This window comes from Musca autumnalis, unplaced genomic scaffold, assembly GCF_047663935.1.
Source record: "Musca autumnalis isolate F117 unplaced genomic scaffold, ASM4766393v1 scaffold_1, whole genome shotgun sequence".
NCBI classification, from domain to species: Eukaryota; Metazoa; Arthropoda; class Insecta; order Diptera; family Muscidae; genus Musca; species Musca autumnalis.
The window spans coordinates 329,093,696-329,111,226 of NW_027411644.1; the positions used below are offsets into that span (position 1 = coordinate 329,093,696).

The window sequence follows — 17,531 nt, forward strand, 5'->3', positions numbered from 1 at the left end:
CCACCAGGTCTTATTATAGAACACCATTACATAAGACCGTGAGGTCTTCTTTTGGAAGACCATCTGATCTTCTTGTAAAAGAACAATAAATACTTTTTTGTAGATGCCTAAAAGGCCTACTTGTAGAAGGCCCCATAATCTTATATAGGGCCATAGAAGACCACAAGTTCTTCTTATAGAAGACCACAAGGTCTTATTATAGAAGACCAGATGGCCCTCTTATAGAAGACCTTATGACTTATAGAAGACCATAAGTTCTTATGGAAGACCTCAAGGTCTTCTTATGGAAGACCTCAAGGTCTTCTTATAAAAGACCACAAGGCCTTCTTATAGAAGACCACAAGGTCTTTTTTTATAGAAGACCACAAGGTCTTCTTATAGAAGACAACAAGGTCTTCCTATAGAAGACCACAAGGTCTTCTTATAGAAGCCCACAAGGTCTTTTTATAGAAGACCACAAGGTCTTTTTATAGAAGACCACAAGGTCTTTTTATAGAAGACCACAAGATCTTTTTATAGAAGACCACAAGATCTTCTTATAGAAGACAACAAGGTCTTCTTATAGAAGACCACAAGGTCTTCCTATAGAAGACCACAAGGTCTTCTTATAGAAGACCACAAGGTCTTCTTATAGAAGCCCACAAGGTCTTCCTATAGAAGACCACAAGGTCTTCTTATAGAAGCCCACAAGGTCTTCTTATAGAAGACCACAAGGTCTTCTTATAGAAGACGACAAGGTCTTCTTATAGAAGACCACAAGGTCTTTTTATAGAAGACCACAAGATCTTTTTATAGAAGACCACAAGGTCTTCTTATAGAAGACAACAAGGTCTTCTTATAGAAGACAACAAGGTCTTCTTATAGAAGACAACAAGGTCTTCTTATAGAAGACCACAAGGTCTTCCTATAGAAGACCACAAGGTCTTCTTATAGAAGCCCACAAGGTCTTCTTATAGAAGCCCACAAGGTCTTCTTATAGAAGACAACAAGGTCTTTTTATAGAAGACGACAAGGTCTTCTTATAGAAGACCACAAGGTCTTTTTATAGAAGACCACAAGGTCTTCTTATAGAAGACAACAAGGTCTTCTTATAGAAGACAACAAGGTCTTCTTATAGAAGGGCACAAGGTCTTCTTATAGAAGGCCACAAGGTCTTCTTATAGGAGACCACAAGGTCTTTTTATAGAAGGCCACAAGGTCTGCTTGTAGAAGACCACAAGGTCTTCTTATGGAAGACCTCAAGGTCTTCTTATGGAAGTCCTCAAGGTCTTCTTATGGAAGTCCTCAAGGTCTTCTTATAGAAGACCACAAGGTCTTCTTATAGAAGACCACAAGGTCTTCTTATAGAAGGCCACAAGGTCTTCTTATAGAAGGCCACAAGGTCTTCTTATAGAAGGCCACAATGTCTTCTTATAGAAGACCACAAGGTCTTCTTATAGAAGGCCACAAGGTCTTCTTATAAGGTCTTTTTATAGAAGGCCACAAGGTCTTTTTATAGAAGGCCACAAGGTCTGCTTGTAGAAGACCTCAAGGTCTTCTTATAGAAGGCCACAAGATCTTCTTATCGAAGGCCACAAGGTCTTCTTATAGAAGGCCACAAGGTCTTCTTATAGGAGACCACAAGGTCTTTTTATAGAAGGCCACAAGGTCTGCTTGTAGAAGACCTCAAGGTCTTCTTATAGAAGGCCACAAGATCTTCTTATCGAAGGCCACAAGGTCTTCTTATAGAAGGCCACAAAGCCCTTCTTATAGAAGACCACAATGTCTTCCTGTAGAAGGCCACAAGGTCTTCTTATAGAAGGCCACAAGGTCTTCTTATAGAAGGCCACAAGGTCTTCTTATAGAAGACCACAAGGTCTTCTTATAGAAGACCACAAGGTCTTCATATAGAAGACCACAAGGTCTTCATATAGAAGACCATAAGGTCTTCTTATAGAAGACCACAAGGTCTTCTTATAGAAGACCACAAGGTCTTCTTATAGAAGACCACAAGGTCTTCTTATAGAAGGCCACAAGGTCTTCTTATCGAAGGTCACAAGTTCTTCTTATAGAAGGCCACAAGGTCTTCTTATAGAAGGCCACAAGGTCTTCTTATAGAAGACCAAAAGGTCTTCTTATAGAAGACCACAAGGTCTGCCTATGGGGGACCACAAGGTCTGCCTATGGGGGACCACAATGTCTTCTTATAGAAGACCAAAAGGTCTTTTTACAGAAGACCACAAGGTCTTCTTAAAGAAGACCACAAAGTCGTCGTATAGAAGACCACAAGGTTTTCTTATAGAAGACCAGAAGGTCTTCTTATAGAAGACCACAACTTCTTCTTATAGAAGACCACAAGGTCTTCTTATAGAAGACCACAAGACCACAAGGTCTTCTTATAGAAGACCACAAGGTATTCTTATAGAAGACCACAAAGTCGTCGTATAGTAGACCACAAGGTCTTCTTATAGAAGATCACAAGGTCGTCTTATAGAACACCACAAGGTCTTCTTAAAAAGACCACAAGGTCTTCTTATAGTAGACCAAAAGGTCTTCTTATAGAAGACAATAAAGTCTTCTTATAGAAACACACAAGGTCTTCTTATAGAATGCCACAAGGTCTTTTTATAGAAGGCCACAAGGTCTTCTTATAGAAGACCACAAGGTCTTCTTATAGAAGGCCACAAGGTCTTCTTATAGAAGACCACAAGGTCTTCTTATAGAAGGCCACAAGGCCGACTGATACTTTTTTAAATGTTTCATTTAATTTCTTCTCACCATCACAAGATTTGGATTCCTTTTGATAGATGTCCTTTCTATTCCGATTGTGGAACCCACCTAAGTCCCTATTTGCCCAATATCATCGTATCTGTGATGGGTAGGAACTGCTCAGTCAAATTTTCTGAGTATTTCTCCCTTCTCTCTAAGTGGTGTTGTAGTCTGTGTGGCACGCCATATGGACACGGTGATAAAAAGGTAAAAATAGATTCGGGATTCATTAATTGATAAGAGTGAAATATCCCCTCACCTCTTCGGAAATATTTTTGGGGAAATAGGTTTTCTAGTTTTCAAATCATCATCATTGGCATATGATTTAAGAAGAAACTTGAAATTATTACACCAGCCTCGTAAATGGAAAATTACAGGTAAATTCAAACACTCATACATATGTATGTACATTATCTACATTCACACATAAATACTCATAAGCAACACAACTCGTTTCCTTTTCCATGGAAGAAAAAAAATGAACTGAACAAAGAAATATAAAGTGTGAAAATGACCCAAAATTGGGAGAGAAAGAAATATATACAGACGGGACGAATGAGCGACCGGTTGTCATAAATTTAAACTGGAAAAATTAAAATCCAATTAATAAATTTTATTTTACTTCTAAACGGGAACAGTTTCTTTTTTTTTTTTGTTTTTAATAGACAAAGTGTCTATTTTTCATTGCAATAGTTTTGTCTTTCAAGTTGCATCACATAATGTGGCCCCATCGATATGCAGCCAGAAGAGGCAAGGAATATGGGGACGGACTGACTGCGCCTTTTGGAATTTGAAATGTTAATAAATTTTATTGGACACTCTTATAGTTGTTGGTTGTGTTACTTTTGCCGCCTTGTTTTATTAGTTTTCTTGTAGTGTCGTTTGTCGTTTGTTTGAGGGGCCACGGCTGGCTGTCGGTGATGCCTCGCTGACTGAATGGCTGGCTGTTTGTCGAGATTTTGATTTATGCCTGTCTTAAATGTTTAAGAAAGACAAAATTTATTTTTTACTGGATTTTAATGCGCTGAAATCTATGGACATTTATATTGCTCGCTTTTACCAAAACGGCAACGACATGTGTGACTGACGCTTTGGTGTTGCATTTTTTAATTTTTTGTCTGGCAGTTGAAATTTTGCCTTTCAAGTTGCTTTTTTCTTTCCACACTATGTGAACCCCACTATCAAAGGAAAAAAGAGGGGAGACAACAATTCGTATTCGGTTACGGAAAATTTCAATTGAAAGGCGTGAAATTGTCACACATCATCAGCTTGTTTTTTTTTTTCACCGAAATTTGTTTAAATGTGGGGACTTGCCAGTGCATTTCATTGGAACAGACCGAACGGGCACAGTGAGTGTATTTTAAAGCATTTTAAACGTTTTATTGTCAACAAATTTTAATGTTCCAAGAAATTTTTATGGTTACTAAAATTAAATTTAAATATTTTGTTTTAAACAAAATATTCAAGTATCACACTTAAGACGATTATTCAAATTTTCAATATCTGTTTTCCATATCAATGGCACGGGTTTTATTATAGCAGCATCTAAATCTCCAGTTATTTATTTGAAAATTAAATGGAAGTTTTTGAAAAGGTGTAAGATTACAAACGAAGCGAGTTTTTTGGTTGGTTTTGTTTTATAAGGGTGGGATTAAGTGGGAAAATGTGAATAACCGGATATCTTTTTTATGTCAGCGATTTATTAGTATGCCATGGCTACGGCGCCACACACACCAAATGTCCCAGTGGAACACTTAAGTTTAGAATATTAATAGCCATCATTTGGTGTGACATTATTTACTCCCTTTTTCTGCATTAGGTTGGCCCTTTTTACACACACACATTTTCTTGTTTTGGATACGGTAATTTCATTGACATTTGTTTGTTCTTGATGTTTGTATGTTTGTTTCTAACGTTTCACATGATGCATTTGTTATCTATTATATGGAAATCTTTAAAATGAGTGGTTACCTTTGTAACGAATCATGGGAGAAAAATTAAACAAAATTGTTTGGGTATTTTTAACTGTCTTGTACAAAAAAAATGTCCTGTCTGTCAGGGTGCCAGCTATGCCTGAATGGCTTTAATAAAGTAATGTAAGAGAATTTATAACAAAGACATGCGCTGACAAATTCGTGAGGCAATTTAGAATTGTAAGGTAATAAATCGTTTTGTGTTCTTATTTTCATGAGGAGGGTCTTGATTGAGTGGGTAAAGTTTGTGGAGGATACAATTTACGTTGTGTATTTATATACCGAATTTTCGGCCTTTAAGCGGGAATGTATGAACTTTTTCCTATAAATGACTAATATGGCGTTTATTCTATTTAAGCATTAAAAAGTCAAGGACCTACTTTAAAAAAAATTAAAAAAATACTATAAAATGATTTTTTGATATTTCCTGTTTCACGAATGAATGACCTTTTGCCTATTATTGCCTATAATTATTTTTCATTCAAATTAAATATTTAAAAACAGCCACCTTTATTTCAAATGATATATGAAATAAAATTATATATGATATATATATGTAATGATATGATGCTAAATTTAGGTTATACCACTTTGGTTATGTCGTATGGCTCCAAAGCTTATTTTCATGTATATATCTACTTATAGAGACTTTAAAAGTTTGTCAAAAAAAGCTCATATAGAACAATTTTCAAATGGCTTTGTGCATAAGTTTTCTATCGAATCACCTCATAATTAAGATTTTATCTAATCTTAAGTAAAACTCTTCAAAATATCATACAGGGATATGAGGTTGTAAAAAGGTCATAACCCTAATGTACAGTTTCATACGACCAAAATTGTGTCGCATCGAAATAAAGGTTTTTGGGCCTAAGTATGCTTGGGCGAAATCCGTTTCAGACAATTTGGAGTCGATTTAGCAGAGTCTGCCCGCCCGTCTGTGTGTCTGGCTGGCTGGAGCGCACGATATCTCTTTAACGAAGTAACCGATCGGCTTCAAAATTCGTAATATTTTGTCCAAACATAGTTTAAAATCGAAGATAGGCCATATCGGTCCACTCTTTCAGGTACCTAACCCAAAAAGTTTAAAATTTTTCGCTTAAATGGTCTACACTCTCGAAGGGAGTAAACGAATTGGTCATAACTTTGCATATGATAATATTACTTTAGGCATAGATGAGGTTCGAATATGGACTATATCGGTACCTCCCACACAAAATTCGGAAAACGTGAAGTTTTAGATGTCCTCTCGGATTGTTTTGCATTTTTTCAGCATATTGTCCTTGCGGGGGACGCATGCATTTACTTTTTTCCGGCGGCAAGTCCATACTTCCTGTGATAATGGCCTAAAAACTCCATGAAACCTTGACCCCACCAACTAAAATGCAAATCCGTAAGACAATTCTCGCAGGGAGTTTCTGATTGGTCTACACTTTACACATCATATTATTTCATCTAGTCGTGTATTAGGTTGGAATATGGACTATATCGGTCCGGCACTTCGGGTAGTTACCTCACAAAATGTGGGAAAAATGCAGTTTCACAGTTCATCTCGGATCGTTTTGAAATTTGTTCCAAAAAGTTTTTCTTGTGTGCCCCTTTACGACGGCGCATTTTGTCCGGGGCAAGTCCATACATCCTGAGATAAAAAAACCTGCAGGCTCCAACTAAACTGGATAGTACGTAAGACAACCGTCAAAGGGAGGAACCGATTTGGTCCAAACGTTGTACATCGTTTTTATACCCTCAACCATATGGAGGGTATAATTAAATTTGTCATTCCGTTTGTAACACATCAAAATATTCGTCGGAGACCCCATAAGAGTGGGAATCAAAATTTTCGAAATCAAGTAAGAGTTTGCTTTATTAGTGAAATCGAGCGGAAAAATAAATTTAAACAATAAATGTATTTTTTGTCGATTTGTGTGTGTGAGAAATTTGAGCAAGTGAGGAAATAACAACTTACAAATAAAACAACGGTATGACAAAAACTATAAAAAGTAGCCGGCAAGAGTATTTTATTCCCACTCGAAAACGAGCTCTTATTCGAGTGTCATAGAAAAGTAAAGTATACTCAATTATATTTTTTCTACTCACAATGGGAGTACTCCCGCTTGAATTCGAGTCAGTTTCACTCTCAACATCTTCAGATGGTGCATGAGTTGATATGATGTTGTTGGGATAGCAAAAATCGACAAAGTCGTCAAAATTGTGATTGATTTGCGATTTGCATCTCTTGAATCTTCTCCAGGATTAGGGATAGGTAGAAGAACTTGTATTACATTACTGACTATAAGCTTCATTTGATCAACTTTACCCCCAATAGAGACATGTATACAGACTTTTCTCTACATATATTTCAATAAATTGAAATGGAAAATTTTAATTTTTAAAAAAGCTTCTAGAACTACTTTCCCCTCTTTGTTTGAATTATTCAAAAAGGCAGTCTGCACGAGTCTGATAATCTCAAACCCACTGTCGTGTTGTCCTATAATTGGCAAATAAAAACGAACAGTAAGCAAAAGACAGCAAATAAAACACATCTAAAACAAACATTACCAACAAATGTTTTCGCCATAGTATACCCCCTTAAGAACAACCAAAATCTTTTTTGCTCCTCTGAAAAAAACAAGACATCGTTGCTTTTAATTTTTTGATGCTCCCTTTAATTTCATACTTTTTTCAAAGTTGTCTTCAACTTGTTTCCCAATTTTTTTGTTATTGTTGTTTTTGTGAAAAATTTCAACTCATTTATATTTAATGCGTTTTTCTTTGTTGCTCTTTTTTCATTTTAGAATTCAAAGCACGCCAACACATCTTCATCAGTCGTCCAAGTGGCAACGGCAGCAACATCAGCGGCAATGATGGCGACAGCAACACAAATGAGGGCGACGTTAATATATTTAGCGCCTTTTTTGCATCCGTGCAAGAATGTTGTTCCTGGAACAACTACAACAACATCGTCAGGCATGTTGTCTTCTACACAGCAGCACCAGCACAACTTGCCCGCCGAATGGGATGGGGAAAAAGATGTGGAAATTCTACAAAAGACACATGTGGCCCGTGTTAGTGCCACAACGTCGTCGACGGTGTTGTCCTCAACCGCCAGCCGCTCTAGCATTGCAAGACGTGGTGGCGGTGTTGCCAGTAATAGCTGTAGCACTAGTACTTGTAATAGCAACCGGAATGTTACGACCATGAGTACAAACATGCTGCTACATCCAGGCGGCCATAATAATCATTATAATAATGCCATAAATTGTAATAGCACCGTCATCAATGCCAGTACAGGCGTCAGACATGGCAGCAGTAACACCAACAACAACAATAACAACAACTACGACATCGGTAGTAGCTCCATAAGAAGCAGCTGTTGTCATCATAATAATGCCGCAACAGAACGACAGGATTTAGACATGGCAAAGTTGCAGTGGCCAGAATCGAAGGAGAACGACTATCAAACGAAGAACCCGAAAACGACGAAGAAGGATAATGCAAAATGTTATGAAAATTATGAAATGCCTGCCTTAGAGACCACAACAACGATGTTTGCTAGTGCTAATAATAAAATAAGACACCAAAAACAACTACAAGAACAACAACCAGAAACTGAACAGAGAAACAAAGAAGGACACCTTCTTGCAAGGATGGTGGTGGTTGATGCGATGCAAAACCCTAACGAATGTTTTAAGAAAACAGCCGACGACAACCCATCATTATCTGCTACAACCTCCATAAATAGCAGCCACAGTAGCACCACCACGCTCACGTCTAACATGTCTGGTATGGTTCCTTCTACGAAATCCTCTCTTCAAATCCAGCAGGATAAAAAAACAACAACCTCCTCATTTGTAAACTATACGAATAGCCGTAGTACAAAATATTTACGTGAACGTGGTCGTAGGCACCATCATCAGCAACAACAGCAGCAAGGACATGACTCAACATTGGGTCTAGCTCCTGTAGGACAACCACTTAAGAAGAAACACGAAGAATTTCAGCAGTTTCAACAACGACGAAACTCGCCGTGTGGTCGTCATAGTCATTCAGATCCTTGCTCTAACGCCGCCACCACCACCACGACTACCACCACAGCAGCAGCAACACCAACAACGTCGGCTGTTGTCTTTGATAATCATAATACAGCAAAATGTTGTAATAATAACCAAATGACCAACACGTCACTGCTGTCAAGATGTCATTGCTTAAATAATATGCTTAGCAATGCCTCAGTAGAGCACTCCCCAGCGAGCAGGGATCACCACGGTGGCCAAGAAGATGGTCATCATGATTTGATATTAAGAAATTCATTGGAAGCCTGCAACAGCAGCAGCAATGCCATAGGAAATGAAATATTTTATACCCTCAACGACAACAATGTTTCCCCCACACCATCCGCTTCATCGTCATCATTGTCGCCACCACTACCACAACCATCAACTTCATCGTCATCGTCATCAGCTTCAATTTCAACTTCAACTTCGTATACAACGATATTAAATAAGGAATGTAGGTGCTTTAATAAAAATAAACGTGATATTATTATTGGCAGCGAAAAGCTAAGCAAAAATGCAGCATCAACAACAGCAACAGCAACAACTCCGCCACCACCAGCCTCCGGTTTTATGAGTTGTTGCATTATTAACTCAAATGCCGACAGTAGCAATACATTATCCATGCAACATAGTTTAGATTTATCGTCTACAACTACAACATTATCATCGGCATCTTCTATGGACTCATCCGCGGCGTCCTCGTCGGCAACGTCCTCGTCATCATCGACATCCTCATCATTCATAGCCACTGCATCGTCGTCACTGTCTTCGGTGGTTCCTTGTTGGTGGTGGTGTTGGTTAGTGGCATTATTTGGCTGTTCCAAGTTAACCAAAACGGTTACGGTTTCAAAGTGGTTGTTTATGTGGCTGTTATTTGTTGTTCTATCGTCATCCGCACATTGTTGGGCGGGTCGCAATGATGGTAAGTAGATATATTATTTTTTTATATAAAATTTGCATACAAAAAATTAAGAGCTACTCCAAAGCTGTGGAGTCGTAGAAAATGAGTAACATAAGACTTGTTTCAGAAGGATGTTATCATTTTTAATTTAAACTTCTCAGGACATAAGCTAAGCTAACATACATTCCCGTAGTGCTATAAACAAAATAAATAAAAATGATACACTGTCAGAAACTATTTTTTACTACTGATATGAGATAATTTAATATGCCGTTTCGATGTGACTTTCTATTGTCCTTATAATTTGTCATTTCTATGTCCTTATAATTTCCATTTGGGAAGATCAACGTGTTTGTTTATTTTTTACTACTGATATGAGATAATTTAATATGCCGTTTCGATGTGACTTTATATTGTCCTTATAATTTGTCATTTCTATGTCCTTATAATTTCCATTTGGGAAGATCAACGTGTTTCCCAATTGTAACAAACAACATTGTTCCACAACATCCCATACGGGACAAGGGAGACTTCTCTCATATCAATGAGTGCACCCCGATTCATATTTAGCTCAATGATATGGGTCCTACTGTTTATCGCCGAGTCCGAACGGCGTGTCTTAAGACACCACTTGTGGAGAAGTTTTTCAAGGCTGAAATACTCAGGAAATGTCGCCAACATTACTGAGGAGTATTTTGCCACCGTTGAAAAATGTTTGATGTTGCTTGGCCGAGGAATCAAACCCCCGACCTTCTGCGTGCAAGGCGGGCGTGCATACCATTGCACCAATTGTAACAGAATAGGAAATTTGAAGCCGTATAGCTTGATTGTAGATATGTCAAATTCAGCTGTCGGCCGTATTCATCCGGTCCAAAATCCATTGATATTGTCACCAGCTTCGATAACTGGAATATATCTCCTAAATCATTACATAGTGAATTTCGGTTGACCCATGCCAATGGCACTAATTTTTATCGACGTTTTCACTCATGGAGTATTTTACTTGACTATTTAGGCATATCGTCGGTGTCATGCACACAACTGCGTGGAACTGACTAAAGAAAAATAATTCTTGTCGATTTGTTCCATATCCACACTTATGACACAAATGTAAAATATTGTAAATCACATGGAACAAAATTACAAAAAAAAAAAAAAACATCCCATTTTGCGTCAATAAGTTCAAAACTTCTCAATCGAAAATTAAAGTTCTAATTTTTTGAAATGTGTTTTTAATATTGTAACTTATTAGAATATTAATTTAATTCCCTGAAGAAAACGGAAACAAGGGCAGATAGTATCAAGCCGATCAAAAATTCTGAAAGAGCATACCGGAAAACACTAGAAACCACTTGTATCTCAAAAACTCAAAAATGACGTATGGAACGCTTAAGCATGACACCTACGATTTGTAGGCTATCTGATATTTTAGATTGTATACAACTGGTTCCATATATGATTCTTTAAGCATCCTATACTTACCAATTCATAATTGAGGAAACCTGTATCATATGTAAAGGTGGTATATCTCAAAGATCCGTTGTGTTCATTCTGTAAGTTGAAGAGAAAAAATTCAATGGAAGAGATGTTAAAATGTAAAGTAAGCCTGCGAGGAAAGAAGGTCTTCATTAGAAAAGGACAGTGTCCGCTGGGTGCATGTATGATATGTATGAGACGGAAGATAACTTATAATAGCGGTACGATGTGTGTCTAGAGTTGTTTAACATTCGGCACGGGCATTGTAGGTGATCGGTGGTCTCTGCCTCCTCCTCATACTCACATAGCCTGAATTTGTTGTCGTTGTAACAGTTCGACTGAACTCGAGGGTTCTTTCCTGAAGAATATAATTGTAAATGTAAAAGAAGACAAAAATATAATAATAATAATAATAAAATAAATAAATAAATATATATATATATATATATATATATATATATATATATATATATATATATATATATATATATATATATAATTATATAATGCATGGGGTTGGATATGGACACCCGGAGAAACTGCGCCAAATCTATGGGACTTAGATCTGTTGGGTTGGATGGGCAATTGAACAGATGCGAAGCATCGTGAGGGCTGTAAAGGCAGGTTCGAGGTAAAATAAGTTCTCTATAGGAATTGAGAACATTGCTATTACGGGCCAAAGTTGGGCCGGAATGGAACCTGTTTGCAGGAGAAGTTGCCGCTTACTGCCTGAAATTGGCTTCGGAGACCGTCTATTGATGCACGGTTTTCATGAAATTCGCTATCGACAGTCGGATATACCTTCCGGAATGACCGAAGATGTAATGTTTGCAAAGGAGGTGCCCAGGTCTAGCCACACATCGTGACTGGTTGGCCTCCTAATTTCATTGGGAGCTGTTGTATGCAACCTACAACATCCAGCACAGTCTCCTACCCGCATCTATGCTCAACGGATGTTTAATGATACTGTTAAGTTTCTCGGAGAGTAATCCGGAGGAACATGACATCCACAGGGATTCATAACTGCCTGCAGCGCCAACACCAGAGCAGCAACAACCAGTCTTCCATCTAGCCTTCAGCAATCGACATTGTTTTCGACTTGCCAACAAGATTTGAATCTTACATATCGGTGTCCCGTGTTGACATCAATTCTCATCTCGACCTTCTTGAGTAGAGTAGATAAGCGTCGAGACACTGCAACCGGGTTCGTTCTTCCATTCCCGAACACATTGGGGGATGTACAGATTCCTCAATTGTAATATTAGGTGAGTGGTATCTCGTACGTACTGGCTAATCGGTAATCTGGTTTCCGATAATGCCACAGTGTCCTGGTACCCAACAGAAGGTTATTTCATTCTGTAGACTACCTTGCAGATCTCTATAAATGTTTAAAACTTTGTTAAAGCAGGATTTGAGTGCCTAGCTATCGCCTTACGCCAGTACCGGCCTCTAAGAACCACTTAAGTTGACTTGTATTAGCTGCAGGACCTTTTAATTAAATAGTATATCTGCATGGAAGACAGTACAGATCTAATTCAACTTATATGATCATCTGACATCGAGCTCCTCGCAAAAAAGTTGAGCCCTAGCGACCGTCGGTAAAGATGGCCAAGTTTTGTGGAAGTAGTCTTCAATGGTTCATGTTTATTACTAGTCGGAATCAAGACCATAGCCGTTCTGAATTATTGGTGAAAAATAATCACTGACATCCAGAGGCCCCGCTGCGTTTGATATCCAACACTGCATTTAGCGCATCCTGCGGAGTGCCTTTGACAGCAATCTTCACCAACAGATTATTGAGGATTGCACACTATCCTTTTTTGCCTGGTTTGACTTGGTACAGAGTGCATGCCACCATGCAATACATCCTTATGACAAGACTGGTCAGACCACAGACTTCTAAATCCATGTCTTAACTCCCAACTTTTGACTTAATATTATTTTGACCGCACGAACCCACATAGATGACTGAAAAAAACTCAGGAAGAGGCTCGAACTCGTGCATCTCTATGTGTATGGTGGAAAGTATTTAGCATTCATGTCATTATCACAGTAGTACTTCACAATAAATTTCGTATGAACAGCCGAGCCGGACCAATCAAAAAGATCCCAAAGATGTAGTTCAGAATTAAGTTAGTTTGGAAAGGATTTCGATATAATTTTGGCGAAATTTTGTCTACGCCTTTTTCAGATTTAATTCGAGTTATTTTTATTGTAATTCGAGAATTTCATTTGTAGTTCGAAGCATTTCAATTGTAATTCGAATCAATTTGTAATTCGCTACATTTCATTTGAAATTCGAATTATTTCGTTTGAAATTTGAATTTGTCCATTTGTAATTCGTAATATTCCATTTGAAATTCGAATTACAAATGGAATAACTTGGTAATAACTTGGTCAAAATTGGACAACAAATAGATGATATCGGGCATAATTATATACGGAAACTATATCTGCATCTGAACAGTTTGAAGTAGTCGAATTTATTTCTAAACCAAATTCCGTCACATTTTCGAAATCTCTGCCTGAACCGATCTAATAGCTTTCGTCCTTTGGACAAACCATTCTCAATGTTTTTCTCGAATAAGATAATAAATGTGACCTGTATTCCGATTACAAAAATACATGGACAAACGGATGGACTTGCATAAATAATTTGACCCCATAAAATAATTCTACGTATATACTTAAAAGTAAGTATGGGTATATCTCGTTTCCTTATGCATATCACATACAAATGCACAAATACATAATACTCTTTTCTCCAGTATAAAAATAGTGTGCTATAGCCGATTCGAATGAAAAATTTTTGGGTTTTCAACTACAAAACTGTGTGAGCTCAGAAGGACTTGGAATTGAATTTATGATGCCTGAAAATAATTCAATTGTTCACAATAATACAACAGAACTTTCTATCCAAAATATTTTTTCTATACATACATATGTATGTATATTTATGTATTTTTGGGTATGTTTATATGAGCTCAAAGAGCGAATTATAACATTACTTCATTAATGTTGTAAATTATGTATAGATGTTTGAATAAATAGGAATTTTAGTAGGAATTGGTGATGAACTTAGCCGAGGAGCTCTTGATATTTCACGGATTGCCAAGAACAAATATGCTTTCAAATTGAATAAAAAATGCATGGGAAGAAAATTGAATTCTTTCAAATATTTAGGTGTACCGTTATCAAACGTCTCTTTTCGTTCTTTCATTTTCTACAATTACAAAAGACATATTTACACGATAAACGGAACAATGGTCCAGCATTTTGGACCATTAAATATTTATTGGTTTATTAAAAGTCGTTGTTATAAATCAGAATTATATTTTTCTGTGTCTTGCCTGGGACAAATGACATTTATTTTACATTGGATTTTACAAGCCATCAAATATTCTAAAAAAATAGAAAAAAAATCTCACCCAAAAAAGGTCGTCTTTTGGAATTACGGTTATTTTAATAGACAATGGTACTTCAAATCACAACGCACAGTGGATAAAAATACCGATCTAGCGCGCCAAAAGTGAAAAGAATCACAAACGCCAATTTAAAAATTATTAGTGCAGTATTGATCTAAAGTGTACACTGAATCTAACGGAAGTTAAAATAATTTGTTTTCCATCAGTCAGAGCGGAATAGCGGTTCATTTTTCGTTGACAATTTATGAACTGGTTTTCATAATATATTTTAGTAGTAAATTGGCGATCGTCTCTTGCAGTCTTCCTACAAAATAATTTTAAAGCTTTATTGTATTAAATATTTCTTGAAGACAGGTGAATTAAAATATATTGAATATAAGATGTTATTTATTTTTAATTGGATTTTACACTTAAAACATGTGACGTCCGATTTTTTTTAACTTGAGTACTTTGTTAAAGCTATAACTAGGGAGTGTCGCAGGATGGCGCCTAGATTTTTTATTTTATTTTTAGTACACATAGTTCTTAACAAATTTGCAAAAGTTTAGCTGCAACAAACTGCAACAATTTTTTTTATAATCATTTTTAGAAAAAATGTCAATTATCCCATTATTTTGTATATTTCGCACCATATCTCCAAAACTGTTACATTTTTCGTTGACTTTCCTTCAGAAAAAATATCCGCTTTACTGTAATTCATAATTCATCAGAACATTCCATTCTTGTAAAATGCCTATATCACGCTGTTTTTGGCACATCTTTCAAAGACAATTTGATAAATATATCAACAATGCATTGATATCCCAAATATGAAAATAAACAGCCTGTGGACAAACTATGATATGAAATACCGCCTTAACAACATGAAATAAATATTTCAGAGTTTCAGAATGTTCTAAAGAATTACTAACCACATTATTTTAAAAATTTTTGCTAAAGGTTACTTGTTTGAAGTCCCAATAGTTTAGCTGCTACTGACCATAATTTCAGAAATAAGATAAACATTCGTATATTTTATCTATTATATAATAAAAATTGCCATATGTATTAATAAATGAATTAAAATGATCCTGTTTGAACTAAAATTATCCAAATCATGGATAAACATACGATAAAATAATGATTTTTATTTTTGGCGCGCTAAATCGGTACTTTTTTCCACTGTGCAACGGCTGTCTCTGGGGCCTGCATATTTTTTTTAAGACTACCGACGACAACACAAACAAACATAAAACGAATATTGTTGATTCAGCTATTATTGAGATTTGTGGCATTTTAATTTAATTTAAATTCCTTTGTTTGTTTATTTATTGTCGCCATTCTTTCGAAATGCTACTTGACCACCAAAGCTGTAAACACAAGACCCCCAAACAACTCCTGCAACCAACCCCTAGATGAGAAACAAACAAATAAAGAAAACACAAATTAACCTTCAAGTATTTGATTTCTAAACCTAATTTTTTTTACTCTGTTGCCTGCCATCTTCCCTATGCTTACAAGAAAGAGGGAGTCACATTGTGGAAAAAGTGTAACATACATAATTCCTTCCTTCACTAGGCTGGCTGTTGTTTAGACGCTTGTTGTAGCTTAGTTTGGTTTGGTTGGTTGATTTTAGTTATTCACTAAAATAAAAATTACGACCGGAAACGCTGGAGAAAAAAGCAATAAAAGTGAATTTAAATATCACTGCTTTTATTCATTTTTTTGTTTTTTTTTTGTTCTGTTTCTTATGGTTTCCTACGTTTTGCAGTTGTTGGGTTTGGCAATTATTGTCAGTTGTTGCTTTGTTGTTGTTGCAACATTTGTGTTAAAAAATAGGCCTTTTCATTCATTTATGCTTTAATTAAAAGTGGTGGAGGGTGACCGCGATCCCGACCCCCGTTTATGTTTGGTATTCATTATGTAGCTTGGAATTTTGTAAACTGCAGACTGCACCGTGTTTCCAGAAGACCATTAATTTGTGTTTACTATTGTCAAAGGGTGTACATTTATTATTTTAATTATTCACCACACTCATAGAAAGAAAACTGATTAAGTAAAAAAAAACTTGCTATTCAAGTATGTAAATGCGTAATTGTTCCAGTTTCTCGAATTAAGAAATGTCCTACACAAATTTAAATTTTGTATGCGACCACTACCAGTTGGACTCCAAACAGCCCCGGACTGGTGACCTCCTCAAATATAGCCAGCGGAAAAAGATACAACACAGGACCACAAACAATTAACATGCTGTCCTCACGGACTGCACAGAGGGTCCATAGGGACCGCGGCAACGGACAACACAACACTAACAATAAACGAAGCCACCCTCACGGATGACCCGCAAAACATCCACACCTGGGAAACACGACGCCGCACCGACACTAACTCTCATCCTCCAACAACACCCAACTGTAGAGATGACTATGTGGAGGAATCACCCCCACTAAGTCTAGTCCTTCTCCAAACAAACACTTGACGTGTAAAACTGCTTAAACAACTAAAGGATCGTCCGTCTTCAAGTGCCCTACTGAAATCTTACCCGCCCCTCCATGCGTTATACTAAATCTCTAATGTCATCATAGTACCGGCATTCCGTCATTATATGCCGCCAGTGTTCAGTCATCCCACACCCACATAAATCTGTCCCGGACAGGCCTCCTGCATATACAAATGCATTTAGAGAGCCATGCCCCTTCAGTAAAAATCCCAGACTCATGATAAAGCCGAAGTTTGGGCGGTTCAGTACGAAAGTAGCGTCACGAATAAATTCATACGTCACCCTCCCTTTGTCACTGTCCGTCCACCTAGTCTGCCACATAACAGCAGCACGCTCCCGAAGGATTGCACTGCCTAACACCCTATCCACGAAATCAGAAGGCCCGAGCCAATCATCCTCAGACAGTTGCAAGCCACGCTTGAGCTTGTACAGAACAGTCCTACATCTCGCTTCCAGGTCAAAGGGCAGGGCGCCAAG

At 37.1% G+C, this 17,531-nt stretch overlaps 1 protein-coding gene across 3 annotated transcripts in view; it reads left to right on the plus strand.

The window, feature by feature from the left end:
• The window catches only part of aus (argus), a 157,040-nt gene that overhangs the window by 39,619 nt on the left and 99,890 nt on the right, over positions 1-17,531 (plus strand). For all 3 annotated transcript variants that reach the window (XM_073963369.1, XM_073963368.1, XM_073963370.1), the window contains exon 2: positions 7,514-9,695. In XM_073963369.1, coding sequence (XP_073819470.1) covers positions 7,514-9,695 — 2,182 coding nt within the window. The remainder of the gene's footprint in view (positions 1-7,513; positions 9,696-17,531) is intronic.